This window comes from Oryzias melastigma, linkage group LG8 (genome assembly GCF_002922805.2).
Source record: "Oryzias melastigma strain HK-1 linkage group LG8, ASM292280v2, whole genome shotgun sequence".
NCBI classification, from domain to species: domain Eukaryota; kingdom Metazoa; phylum Chordata; class Actinopteri; order Beloniformes; family Adrianichthyidae; genus Oryzias; species Oryzias melastigma.
The window spans coordinates 16,320,359-16,333,540 of NC_050519.1; the positions used below are offsets into that span (position 1 = coordinate 16,320,359).

Sequence of the window (13,182 nt, forward strand, 5' to 3'; positions counted from 1 at the left end):
TCTATAGTTTAATGATTGATTGATTTGTTGGTTGGCTGGTATTTTTTTAAGTTGGTTTGTTGCCTGGTCATGTGGGAAAGTTTGTTGGTTGGATGGTTGACTAGATAGTTGAGTTGGTTGGTTACTTCAGCATCTCTGTTTACATTGTTTGCTTCAGTAGCTTTGAGTAAAATAAAGAAAATAAACTTTTTTTTCTCCTTTATTTTTGTTTGTCTCTCTCTTACCATATCCCTATTCCTCCACCCCTCCTCATCCACCCTCAAACCTTGTATTCCTTTTTCTCCTCCGCCCCTGAAAAGGTGGTCTATAAGAAAGCCGTCATGGCCGTCGGATCTCTGACGATCAATGAGGAGCGTTCTGAGGTCATCGATTTCTCCGTCCCGTTCGTAGAAACTGGGATCAGCGTCATGGTCTCACGTAGCAATGGAACTGTCTCGCCATCAGCTTTCTTAGGTAAGCGACAACCAAGCACCTGCTGTCTAGCTGTTGAATCTGGAGACACCGTCTGATTCCTGTTTGACCCCTGAAATCCAGTGCTGAAGGCATAATTTAGTTCTTTTGTAGAGTTTTAAATAGTTTTTTTCCTTTATCTGAAGGATTTTACTCTACCCTTTTAATGCCACAGAGCTTCATACCTGTGCTACTTAATTACAGGATTTAAGGCTTGACAGTGGAGGTCCACTTTATGTCTACTCAAGCATTACCAATTAATGCAAAGTTACTGACCATTCATCCGAGTTTTATCAAGCATTATACGACAGCTCATCTCCTTAGGCGTGCGCAGGCGCGTAATGCACATATGGCACTGCATGAAGCTGAAAGAAGGGAAAGGCAGAACACGCAGACACAAAGAGTCATCTGCAGGTACACATGCTGACATGTATGCAGCACAATTAGTCTTGATAAAATGGCAATTACAAAAGCCTAGCAGGAGAAGCTCGTAATGGCGGCACGCCAGCGTGAGCGTTCACACACAAACACATATTATGCAGCCCTGTGCCAGCAGGACTCCCCCATACATTAGAGCAGAGTTTCATCTCTGCAGCTGAGAGGGAGGACAGGACTGCTGACACCGGAGCTTCCTACACTCTCAAATACCGTCAAATGCAAGTGTGTGCGGGTGGCTTCTGTCAGGGCTTAAATAGAAGTTTATGGTCCTTCTGGGTTTTTTTTTATATATATTGGTTTGACTTTGTCATTTTCTTATATGTTTCTGAGACACGAATGAAGTCGCTGTAATGTAATCTTATTTTCTTTCTGTCTTTTAGAGCCATTCAGCGCATCAGTGTGGGTGATGATGTTTGTGATGCTCCTACTGGTGACTGCAATGGCTGTCTTCATGTTCGAGTACATCAGTCCCCTTGGTTTTAACAGAAACCTGGCACAAGGAAAAGGTGAACACACTAAGCTACTCCTGCTCCACCTTTTTTGGTCATTGAATATCCATTACGGCGTTTTTTTCAACGTTTTTTTTGTGTGTTCTGTGTCTCAGATCCACACGGCCCTTCGTTCACCATGGGCAAAGCCGTGTGGCTGCTGTGGGGTCTGGTCTTTAACAACTCTGTGCCGGTCCAAAACCCGAAAGGAACGACCAGCAAGTTCATAGTGTCGGTGTGGGCCTTCTTTGCTGTCATCTTCCTGGCCTCCTACACTGCTAACCTGGCTGCCTTCATGATTCAGGAGGAGTTTGTCGACCAAGTCACCGGGCTTTCAGACAACAAGGTGAACTACTGAGAATGGTTTATAAGACCAAACACAAATCAGAATTTCACACATATTAAAAAAATGATAGAAAATAATACCAAAAAAAGCATATTGCAATAGTAGTCTTAAGCTACACTGTAAAAAGTGAATCAATTAACAAAAGCTCTGTAATTTGTTAATAATATTTATCAAATTGAATTTTTGAGTTGAATCTTCAACCCAAAATTTTAATTTGATGATAAAAACTAAAAGATAGATTATTTGTTAATTGATCCAATGTTTCCTTTTTTACAGTGTAAGTTCATACTGACCTCGGAAACAACAGTCCATTCACACTATGTAAACAAAAGTAAACAGGCATTTTCTGATCTCTACCTTCTAAAACTCACGCATAGCTACACAGGTTTCTGCCACCCTTTTCGGACTCTGCGTAAATAATAAATATAGTTAAATAAAGTTAAACCAAACCGAACTTAGATTTAGATTCTATTAATTCATGGAAGTGCCAACCATATGAAAATTGAAAATGGAGGAGATATTAATAATAGCGGTTACAGCAGTTCTGTTTTATATTGGCATAGAGCTGTGAAAAAAACAGATTTGAACCACTTAGACATTTTACACCAAGCCTCTTCCAACTGTAGATGCTCTTGAATACGCCTCACATACCTGGTGTGAATGTAAAATCAGAGTTTAGTACAGTCTAAATGACGCCAACATTAGACAGATATAGAAGAAACACTAACATGTTTCAGATAATAGCAGAAGCTTTGCTCAAATCTGATTTTTGCTTATGAAATGGATCTTTGGTGGAGGAAAAACTTAGAGATCCTTAATAGAAAAAAATAAAAATTGAATCTACTGTAAATGCATTCCCAGAGTTATTTTTTTCTCATTATCATTAAGTCATTTTCAGTCAAAATACTAATAAAAAAGTCCTTTTCTTGGACACAGTTTCTGCAGAGTGTCAAGAGTTCATTAGAAATTCAAATTTGATCACCGCTGGCACAGAGCAACCCCGCCCCCCTTCCCATTATCCATCTGCTTACGTTATCTCCCGCAAGCAACCTAACATTACCGCTGAAACCAAAAATGGCGAGCAACATTGGAGTGATCCAGCCGTACAGTTTTGAGACAGATACCAGCTCGAATGAGAAAAATAAAGTTGTCCATGAGTCTAGTAGTCTACAAGTGGATGAATCGGAATGGGGCGGAGCTTGTGGCCCACCCAGCGCATTTTCTACATCACAACTACAATCTTTTTCAAACTACATCTTTCCTGATTCACAACAATTTGAATAAAGTAAAACTCAGAAATGCAATTTTAAGCTTAATTTTCTTTAGATACTTCCTCCATTATGAGGAAAAATGCCACAAGAACATGTTAAAAACACTGAAAACACAACTTTCATCAGTGTGATTTTAACGAAAGTGGTGTTTAGTTTGTATTTTGTATAAATACTCTATATAATAAGAATTATCTTTGTAAAAATTATTGTATTACAATGATATATTGTATTTAAATGTTTTACTGTAGATATCATGTTACCTTGCTTAAATTGAGATTTATATATAAAAAAAAAAAAAACAATCTAGCTAAAAAACATGCATACTTTAGTTCAGTCTTTCCCAATTTGCTCTTCGAACTGAGAAAGCCAAGCGTTTGAGATTCCATCTGTTTGTACAGTAAAATGTCAACAAGCTGGCGGTAGACAAGCAGCTTAGAATATACAAAAAGGCCACATGCAGAAAAATAGGGAAGAAAAACGGGAAGAAGGGGCGGAGAGTTGTAAGAGATACAGATGTACAGGGAGATTCCACCAGGGAGAGATGGATATTGAGTGTTTTGACAACATCCAGAAGGACACAGGGAGGGACAAAGAGAGGAAGGGAAACATTAACTGGCAGGAGGGTGACTGAGGACTAGCAAAAGGCCAAGATATACAAGATGGCTCTAGACAACAAGCAGACAGCCACGGGCCAAGCAGACAGCTGAGGTAAAGAGACGAATGAGGGGGGAGAAGGGAAAAGAGCCAGAAAGACGAAGGGTGCAGAGGAAAAAAAAAAGAAAGAAAGAAAATCAGTGCAAAAAGGGCAACTGGCAATTCAGACAGATGTTGTGGGAGAGGCTGGACATCAGGCCAGAATAATCAACATCTTTCCTCACTAAATTCTGGAATGATAATGTGCTTTAATGTATTCTGTGTCAGGAAAATTTCAAAAAATAAGTAAAAAAGCGCAAAAGAGACAACAAGAATGTGTTAGGTTATTCATTAAAATGTGAATCAACCTGTAATATAATGAAGTAGCATAACGAAACAGTATCCCAACGATAAAAAATGGTAAAGAGAATGTAAACGAAGGGGATGATGGGAAATGAGGGGAGGCTTACTAGGTGCCTTTGGTCCCTCCCACAACGTAGAGGTGAATTTCTAATGAACTACTGCAACTCTGCAGAAACTGTCCTAGAAAACATGTTTTTTTTTGTTGTTTTTTTTTTGCTTAACTTTGACAAAAGAATTTGCATGATCATAATCAAAAGATCACTGGAAATGCTATTGCCATTGATCAAAACATGATTGGAAACATGATTGGAGTGGTAAAATTCAGTTTGAATTAAGTTTATTTAAATTTGAACATAATCAAAATTAGGAATCAAGGAAAAAATGTGGTTGAAAAAGAAAAAAATATTAATAAATTAGCAATTTTGTATCAATGATATTATTTGCTAAATATATATATTTGTAAAGCTTTGTACATTTAGGTTTTATTTTATAAATTAAACACTTAATTTGTGTACAGTATTGGGAATTTTTTAATAAAAAATACACACTAATATAATCATAAACTGAATAATAGTTGCAGGTATTTGCATCAAAAATGTCAAATATTTGGCCCTTTTTTTAATTAGTTTATAAAGAGTACATATTTTTCTTTTCAAAAGTGATTTTGAGAGGTACACAAATCTCTGTCAAAACGTCTTTTTTTGAGTTGCAAACAAGGTTGCGTGTAATTGTAAATATGCTAATGTGGCTAACGTGTAGCGTAGTTGAACTGTAACAGATTGGGAGTTAGCATAGTCACAGAATGTTTTTGTGGTATCAGTCTGCTTTTAATGAGTTGCAAACAAGTTTGGGTATTATTGTAAGTATGCTAACATTGCTAATGTGTAGCAAATCTCAGACTGTGTTTTACATTACATGTTACTAACAAGGTTGGGAGTTAGCATAGTCGCAGGAATATTTCATTTAGCCGTATCATTGTTTTTAACACATTACCACCAAGGTTGGGAGTTAAAGCTATTGCTAATATGCTAACACAGCTAACGTGTAGCATTGTTGGACTTTGTTTTTGCACAGGTTACTAACAGGTTGGGAGTTGGAATAGTCACAGTAACATTTTGTTTTAGCGGGATCAGTCTGCTTTTAACGAGTTGCAAACAAGTTTGGGTATTATTGTAAGTATGCTAATGTCGCTAACGTGTAGCAGTGTCAGACTGTGTTTTACATTACGTGTTGCTAACAAGGTTGGGAGTTAGTATAGTCTCAGGAATTCTTTTAGCAGTATCAGTGTTTTTAATGAGTAGCGTGTTACAAACTAGTTTAATTTAAGAAAACTTAACTGACAGACTTATGACTCCTTCTCTCACTTAATGCATCTTATACATCGCTGCGACTTCTAATGCTGAAAAAACGTAGTACTTATGCATAATTCAAAGCTATTCTTTTTTTTCACAAAAAAATACTTTTTTTTCTGTCATTTAGTGGTAAAACATTGTCTTTTACTTAACCCTTGAAATCTGTCCCAGTTGAATTTGTGGAACAAACCGATGGCAGAGCACTCCAATCATCTCTCACCTGGGACAAAATGCTCTTTCGCGTCGGCTCTTTCGTTTTTGTTTTTTTTCCCCTCCTCTCAGCAGTGAGCCTCTAATAGCAGGTACTGCTGCAGCTCTTAAGTGTTTCATTGGTAATTATTCAGCAAGAGAACAGCGCTCCCCACCACACACCCCATCTGCATTTCCCCAGTGGGGCCCGAAGATTCTCTACCCCTGCCATATTTACCCTCTTATGACCTTAAAGCTTCTGCTCAACCTCGGGACAGGCACAAAGAAGGAGGGAAAGCGAAGGAAGGAGGAAAAACTGCTTCCCGAGGGCTGTTGCTCATCATGGTGACAAACGCTGCATGACATCACTGCGGACGTTTGCACACACATGCATGGTGGAGTCTGATTAGGCAACACATCTTCAATCTGACTTGATTATACAACAGAGATGCACATGTTTTGGAGGCAAAGCGCATCATGTATAAATACTAGAAATATTTACATATGTTGGTGCGTTTATGTTGAGTGCTGCTCGCATAAACAACACAGGCTTTGGCAAATAAACAAACGAGGATGAGTCTTTCGAAATGCTAATGACACACTAACGTGCACTGCCTGGATGTTGAGTCGGATCTGTGGTGAATGAATATGTAAAAGCAAAACAGACCACACGCTAAGAGGGATATGGTAAGTTGAAAAAAATGTTTTGGCTCAAAGTGCTTGATCTGAGAGACGGTGGATTGTAGTGGACTGGCAAGTGATCAAACTGATTATAATAAGCAATCAAAAAGGGAAAAAAAAAACATTGGACAATTGTGGAAACTTTGCCAAAAACTTTGAATAAAGTTTAAACAGTTTCCCTTGTAAATAACAAAAAATACATATAAAGAACTCATTCAAAAAGTGGTATAAAATGTTGCTTAATGACAAAATTTAGACCAAAGTATTGAGTTCTTATTGTCCAATATAAAACCGATCTCTTTAGCTCAACCATTGCTGCCATTGTAACAGGATGTGACATCACGGAGGCATGATAAACCACAAAGTAGAGTACACATGCCCACTTTAGGGAGACATTTGTCACATGTCTATCAAGACAAAGGAAACCTCACCCGGCCCGGACACGAACCACAAAATGATCTTTCTTGACTTGTGAGTAGTGGTGCATGGCAGATCTTCATTTGATGGAGAGACTTGTCGGGTTAATTCTGATAACAAATAAGACTCTGGCATGCCAACTAGCTTTGTGGCCCCATGCAGTCGGACTACGACTTCTAAAGCAATGTTCACACGGCTGTGGCAACACGTGTTCAAGTAGCCAATTCCAATGAAAGGCCTTTGTGAACACAAGTTTTGGGCTTCCACATTCAAAACAGTTGCGTTCGCGCCTAGCTATGCAAATTTCTACCACCGTTTTTGGACTCTACTCACGTACTGAATGGTAATGGTGTATACTTGTATAGCACTTTTCTACCTTCCTCAAAGGCCCAAAGCGCTTTACAGTCACAGTTCCATTGACCCATTCACACACACTGATGACGGCTCAGCTGCCAAACACCGGTGCCAACCTTCCACCAGAAGCAAGGTGGGGTTCAGTGTCTTGTCCAAGGACACTTTGACACATGGGCGGGCAAGGCGGGAATCGAACCAACAATCTTCCAATCAGAGGTTGACCACTCTACTGCTGCACCACGGCCTCCTATAATTGTTACGTGGATAGCTGTGGCAACTCTAAAGCTAAAATGTGAAAATGAGCTCGGATGCGTGGATTTATCAGAGGCAAAACCCATGAGGGGCTGCTCTTGTGGGTGACTCTAGATCAGGGATCCCCAAACTTTTTCTTTTGAGGGCTACATAGCTGTTTTCTTCTCTGATGTGGGGCTGGGGTCAGTTTGTAGGCTAACAGAAAAAATGTAACAATCACAGGGTGTGTCGAAAAGTAAAACGTTTCGGTTTTCCAGAAAGCCAAACATTGCCAAGTTTTAAATATTTAATTTCTGTAATCTTGACAGGAACAAAATATTTATTGTTTTAAATTTTAAGATGTTTAAGTGTTGTCTATCCTCTCCCGTCACAGTTCAGACTGCCAAAGGGTGGAATAAAAAGGGGTGTTGTGTGTGGGTCTGGATCGGCTAGAGGGGCCGGGCCAAATGTTGAGGTGGGCCGGATTTGGCCCATGGGCCATAGTTTGGGGACCCCTGCTCTAGACGACCTGAAGCTGGTTGCTGATTCTCTGTTGCTGTAAGGTCTCATTTGAAAGCTTGCCCTATCAACTTTCGATGGTACTTTCTGTGCCTACCATGGTGACAACGGGTAACGGGGAATCAGGGTTCGATTCTGGAGAGGGAGCCTGAGGAACGGCTACCACATCCAAGGAAGGCAGCGAGTGTGCAAACTACCCACTCCCGACTCGGGGAGGTAGTGAATAACAATAAGGGACTCTTTCGAGGCCCTGTAATTGGAATGAGTACACTTTAAATCCTTTGGCGAGGATCCATTGGAGGGCAAGTCTGGTGCCACCAGCCGCGGTAATTCCGGCTCCAATAGCGTATCTTAAAGTTGCTGCAGTAAAAAAAAAAAAAAAAAAGTTACAACCATGTTTTACGCTAAATGTATAGTGATATTTATTTAAACTAGAGTGTAAACGTCTATGAAGAGGCAACAAAGATTCACCTAGCTGCTCTTAGTGAGCTGTTTCATTTTTAACTCAACTTCAATCAGGAACTCAGAGTGTTGCTCCATCTTTTTCAGTTATTTTCTGTTCCTTTCCCATCATTTTTACTACTCACTATTTTTCTTCATCCCCCAACAGTTTCAGAACCCACATGCGTACTCACCCCCCTTCCGCTTTGGGACAGTCCCAAACGGATCCACGGAGAGGAACATCAGGAAGAACTACCCGGCCATGCACCAGTACATGGTGAAGTATCATCAGACTGGAGTGGTGGACGCTCTGGTCAGCCTCAAAACGGGGTAAATAGACTCCTATTGTGTGAGTGGGTGGTTGTGAGTGCACTCTAAAGCTAATTCACCTGAAATCATTCAGCTTTAAATACAATGTCTATTATATTTCCACTGTTCTTCGAGCTGGCATGGACAGGCTTTCACAATGATTCTGTAGAATGGTTTTCATTATTAGCTTTTGTAAAGCTGCTAGTGTTGACACGTGTGTGAGAGTGCAGTCGGATGGTGAATCGTTGGCACAAAGCTTACAAAGGAGGAATTAGAATGCAATTTCTGGAAATTTTGGATGATTAAAAAAAGAAAGACGAACTGGTACAATAAAGAAGAAAAAAATGATGAGAATTCTTAATCACATGGGGCTTAAGATGAGGGGGGGAGTCCAACCTGGTGAAAAGATAGAGGTTATAATGAATGAAGGAAATGAGAGGTAGAAGAATGGAATAGACCAACGAAGGAATCCAAAGAAAGGACAAATTAAAGACAGAAAAAGGGAGATATTTGAAAACATGGCATTTAAGAAACCAGAAAGAAATGTAAAGGATAAAAAAAGTCAAAATACAAATGATGATATGACAACTAGATAATATTGATAAATTAGGGAAAACCAAGACAGTGATTCAGTTTTTACATGCACCCTAGTCTAGGCTTATTGACTTTTTTTTACTCTACAATTTGTTTTATTATTTTTTCTTTAAATACATTTTTGTGGCAATGCTTTAAATCCAACTTTTTAATACTGACATTTTATTATATTACAAAATAATTCCACAATGAATCAGAAAATATCCAAAAAAACTACATTTTGAGTAGTAAATGGTCATTTCTTTTCTGCGAAGAAAAAAAAACAACTGTTAAAAATCAGAATTTTTTTATGTTTTACCAGCAGAGGGAAAATACCAATGAATAAATCCAAAAACAAAACAAAGACAAGGTCAAAACAATAAAAACTGTGTCATACAAAACATACAAAGCTCTTCTAAATTATAAAAAGTTCAAAATATTTATTCGAAAGGGTACTACAATTAGGGGTCAAAACTCATGTTTTTTTAAACCAAATTATTTAACAACGAAAATTATGTTTTAATTAAATATGAATGAAAATTGTACTGAGTGATCAGTGTTATTCCCAAATCACCCTTAAGAGCCGATGTGATTGACAAATAAAGAATCTACGTTCAAACAACCACTTTTAATGAAAGGTCTATATAAATCGGCGTTTTTGGATTACGAGTTTAAAACTCTCACATTGCTATATAAGTTTCTAAAGTCCCATTCCAACTGTATCATTTTCTTTTGTAAAATCGTTCCCAGTTGTCTGTATTTAGATATACAATTCTGGGTTGTGGGCGGGATTGCTGGCTTGGTACCAACCCCACCCCCTTCTCAGCCGTTGGAGCTCTGTCTCACGCGCAAGCTCATAGCCTCAAGCTAGCATCAGCATAAAAAAAAATAATAATAATACTAATAATAATAATATAAACAAAAGTGAGCAATATTGGATCGATCCAGCTGTAAATTTTTGAGCCAGAGGCCGGCTTGGATGTGGAATGAACGTGCAAGGGGGCGAAGGAGAGCAGTGGTAAGAGAGACTTTGGCACACCCTTAGTTGCGTCATTAGCTTTAGGTTTTTCTAGCAATTGGTTTTCTGATCCAACACGATTTGAATTATTAAATAGTCAGAGAAGAATTTTTACTGGTCAATTGTTTTAGATATGGCTCCTCTGTCATGAAAAAAATGCTCCAATTTCATTGGAGTGGGTCTTGAGGTTCGTTTTTAATGCTCTACGTTCAAAACTCGCTTGTATTTTACATGTATTTTACAATAAATGCCATTTAAACCACATTCTGCATCTAAAGCACCATTTTGGTTTTAGAAAAAAAAACAAATGTGTACATCCGCACCAATATCTGCGCTCTGTGGTATTAGCAACACTGCTACATTCAGCTGTTAAAGGCTTGATGGCTGGATTAGCTCAGATCACATGGAAAGCTGACAGGCTTTACGCCCAAAATCTGTTACAGCCATGAGAACTAAAATTGTGTGGATAAAAAGAGAGCCCAAATTGATTTGATTATGTAAGTTGCCTTGAAACCAAAGTACCAGACATTTCTCATGAAACATTCAACGGATTATTACCTACTGTGTGCTGTAAATCGTGAAGATGTCATTGTTTTAATAACGTCAAAATATTCCCCATATTTTTATTTTTTTTTTCATTTTTACTGTGTAGCCAGGCAACAAGGTCGATTATTCTAACAAAAAGCAGAATAAACACTTAGCTGAATGTGTGTTTAATCCCTCCCATAAATGGGATTACAGCTGAATCACAGTGTGTGCCAAAGAAATTGTAAAATACAATTAGATGGTTTGTCAGTCACTTACATGCATTTTAGTAACAGCTGCTGATGGCAGAAGGAAAAAAAAAAAATAAATAAAAAAAATAACAAACCCGTAGAGTCTGGTTAAAATAGTTTTTTTTTATTTTTGTTTGGTTAAAAAACTCCTCCCACAATCAATTTAAATAACCAATGAGGGATTAAAATATTCCTGACAGGATTACAGCAGGCTGTTGGGTGCATGAGGACATCCAGCATCTGAGAGGCTCTTATTTAAAAAGAGATACGATGAATTAGCTATTACTAACATTTTATGCAATAAATTACAGGTCATTAAATTTGATAATGTTAGATAAAATGTTGCTTAATGAGCAGTTAACTACAAACTCAAAAAGGTTTAAAATACATATTGATCTGTAAAAAAGAAGAAAATGCAAGTCAATGTTTATACCTAAAACTTAAAATTTGGGTATAAATATATGGCTCTTCAAATAAAATGCTTAGTCTGATTGTCTGTACTAAAGAAAATAGACCCTATTTTTGGGGGAATTTAGCAAAACAAACTTAATTCATGTTCTCACTTTCTGTTACCAACCTGCCTCCTGGAGGCCATTTCAAGTCGCTGGTCCATCCCAAACCACACACTCATCATTTATGGTCTATTTCTGGACGGTTTTGGATATGGGGTGTCTTTGTCTTGTTGGAGAAAGCCTCACACAGAAGGGAGCACCATCTCTTAAAAAGGGAAGGTGTCAACCACACCCTTGGTCAGGTCGAGACTGCCGGTACCTATCAGCCTCTACGGGAGTCCAACAAGCCAACAAAGCTTGTGGAGCTCTTTCAGCATGAAAGCATTCTATACTTCCTGCTCAGACAGGCACCAGTGACTTTACTACTAAGCTTCAAGCAGCTAGAATAACAATGGAGGTGGAAAACATGGTCCACACAGACTCAAAGTATTCCTCTTCCCGCGGTACTTGTCCTGGATGTTAAAGACCCCTCTGACAGTTGCTTCAACCAAACATTCCTAACAAATATCTTCAATATGTTTAGGCCAGTTCAATCCATCCACCCATTTTCTCTAGCTAATTGAATCCAACTCGCCAACAGGTGGTAATCAGTTACAAGCTCCGCCCTCTCTTTACTAAAGGACTCAAGACAAGGACAACATTTGATGGCACAACTACCAAGGCAGTCAATGACCTCCTTTAGGGTGCTCTGGTGTAACATGAACTGATGAATATGCTTGTGCTTGAACATGGAGTTTGATAAGGACAATCTTTGACAGGCACACACATCCACTAACACAGAACTATTTGGGTTCAGACTAAGGCCATTTGTCCTGATCTTCCCCTTCTGGGTATCACTTTCATTGCCATGATTGAGTTCTCAATTGGAACACTTTGTATTATCCCTCCTAGAGACTCTGGGAAATCTGGGAACTCTATTGTTCTGTTCACCCAAGACCAACTCAGCCCAACTATCTTTTGCTTCAACCTCCCAGAAAAACTTGGACAACTTCCCACTCAGTGAGGTTACATTTCATGTCGCGATGGATAGATTCCATCTCTAGGAATTGGCCTTTGACTGCCACACACAGCACTGGCCCCTTGTGGTCCATTCTGCAAGTGGTGGACCTGAGGTAGTCTTTTCAGGTTGAGCCCGAGAAGCTCTTGTGGGAAGAAGCTCAGCCACCAGGCGCACATCTGCAAACCCCAATCCTGGGCGTAGCACCAGAATAGAACAAGCCAATCTTGATTTTAATGATTGCATAGTATCCTAGAGTCACGCTTTGTACGTCTTGTCTGCTAGAACCTGCATGTCTTGGAAGACCCTACCAGGGGTGTTTGCCCCTAAGCCCTGGAATCATTCTCAACCTTCCTAACCTCGTAAAGGTGGCAGTTCATACAGGGGAACTCTCTTCCTAACGGTATCATTACTGTAAAGGATTGTCATTAGCTTTTTAAAAAGTAAAGACTATGTTAAAAAAAAAATCTTTTTAAAGTCTGCGTTTGTTTTTATATTCTTTAGAATGCCAAATTAAAAAAGACTGATGGTGACAGTGTCGTTTCATTGTGCATTGCTTCTGTTTTCTGCAGACATCGCAGAAGTGCTCTACTTTTCCTTCACAAATGTCACAAGTTTTCTCACAGCTGGAAACTTTAAATGTCAACAAAAACTGGAATGCAGCTGCCTGCAATTTATTTTAATATAAACAAACACAAGATCAAAACTTCTAAAAATGTTCACTTGTTTTTCTTGGGAGTCTTTTAGAAACTTCATGAACAAAAAGGGTTCAAATGTTCCTGTAATGTCTGAACATCAAACAAGACAAAAAAAAAAAAAAAAAA

General features: G+C 38.7%; 1 protein-coding gene across 1 annotated transcript in view; it reads left to right on the plus strand.

Annotated features, from left to right (window-relative positions):
- The window catches only part of grin2aa (glutamate receptor, ionotropic, N-methyl D-aspartate 2A, a), a 195,718-nt gene that overhangs the window by 157,265 nt on the left and 25,271 nt on the right, over positions 1-13,182 (plus strand). Inside the window, exons 8-11 of the mRNA XM_024271483.2 lie at positions 300-453; positions 1,269-1,394; positions 1,493-1,722; positions 8,343-8,503. Of these exons, the coding sequence (XP_024127251.1) occupies positions 300-453; positions 1,269-1,394; positions 1,493-1,722; positions 8,343-8,503 (671 nt within the window). The remainder of the gene's footprint in view (positions 1-299; positions 454-1,268; positions 1,395-1,492; positions 1,723-8,342; positions 8,504-13,182) is intronic.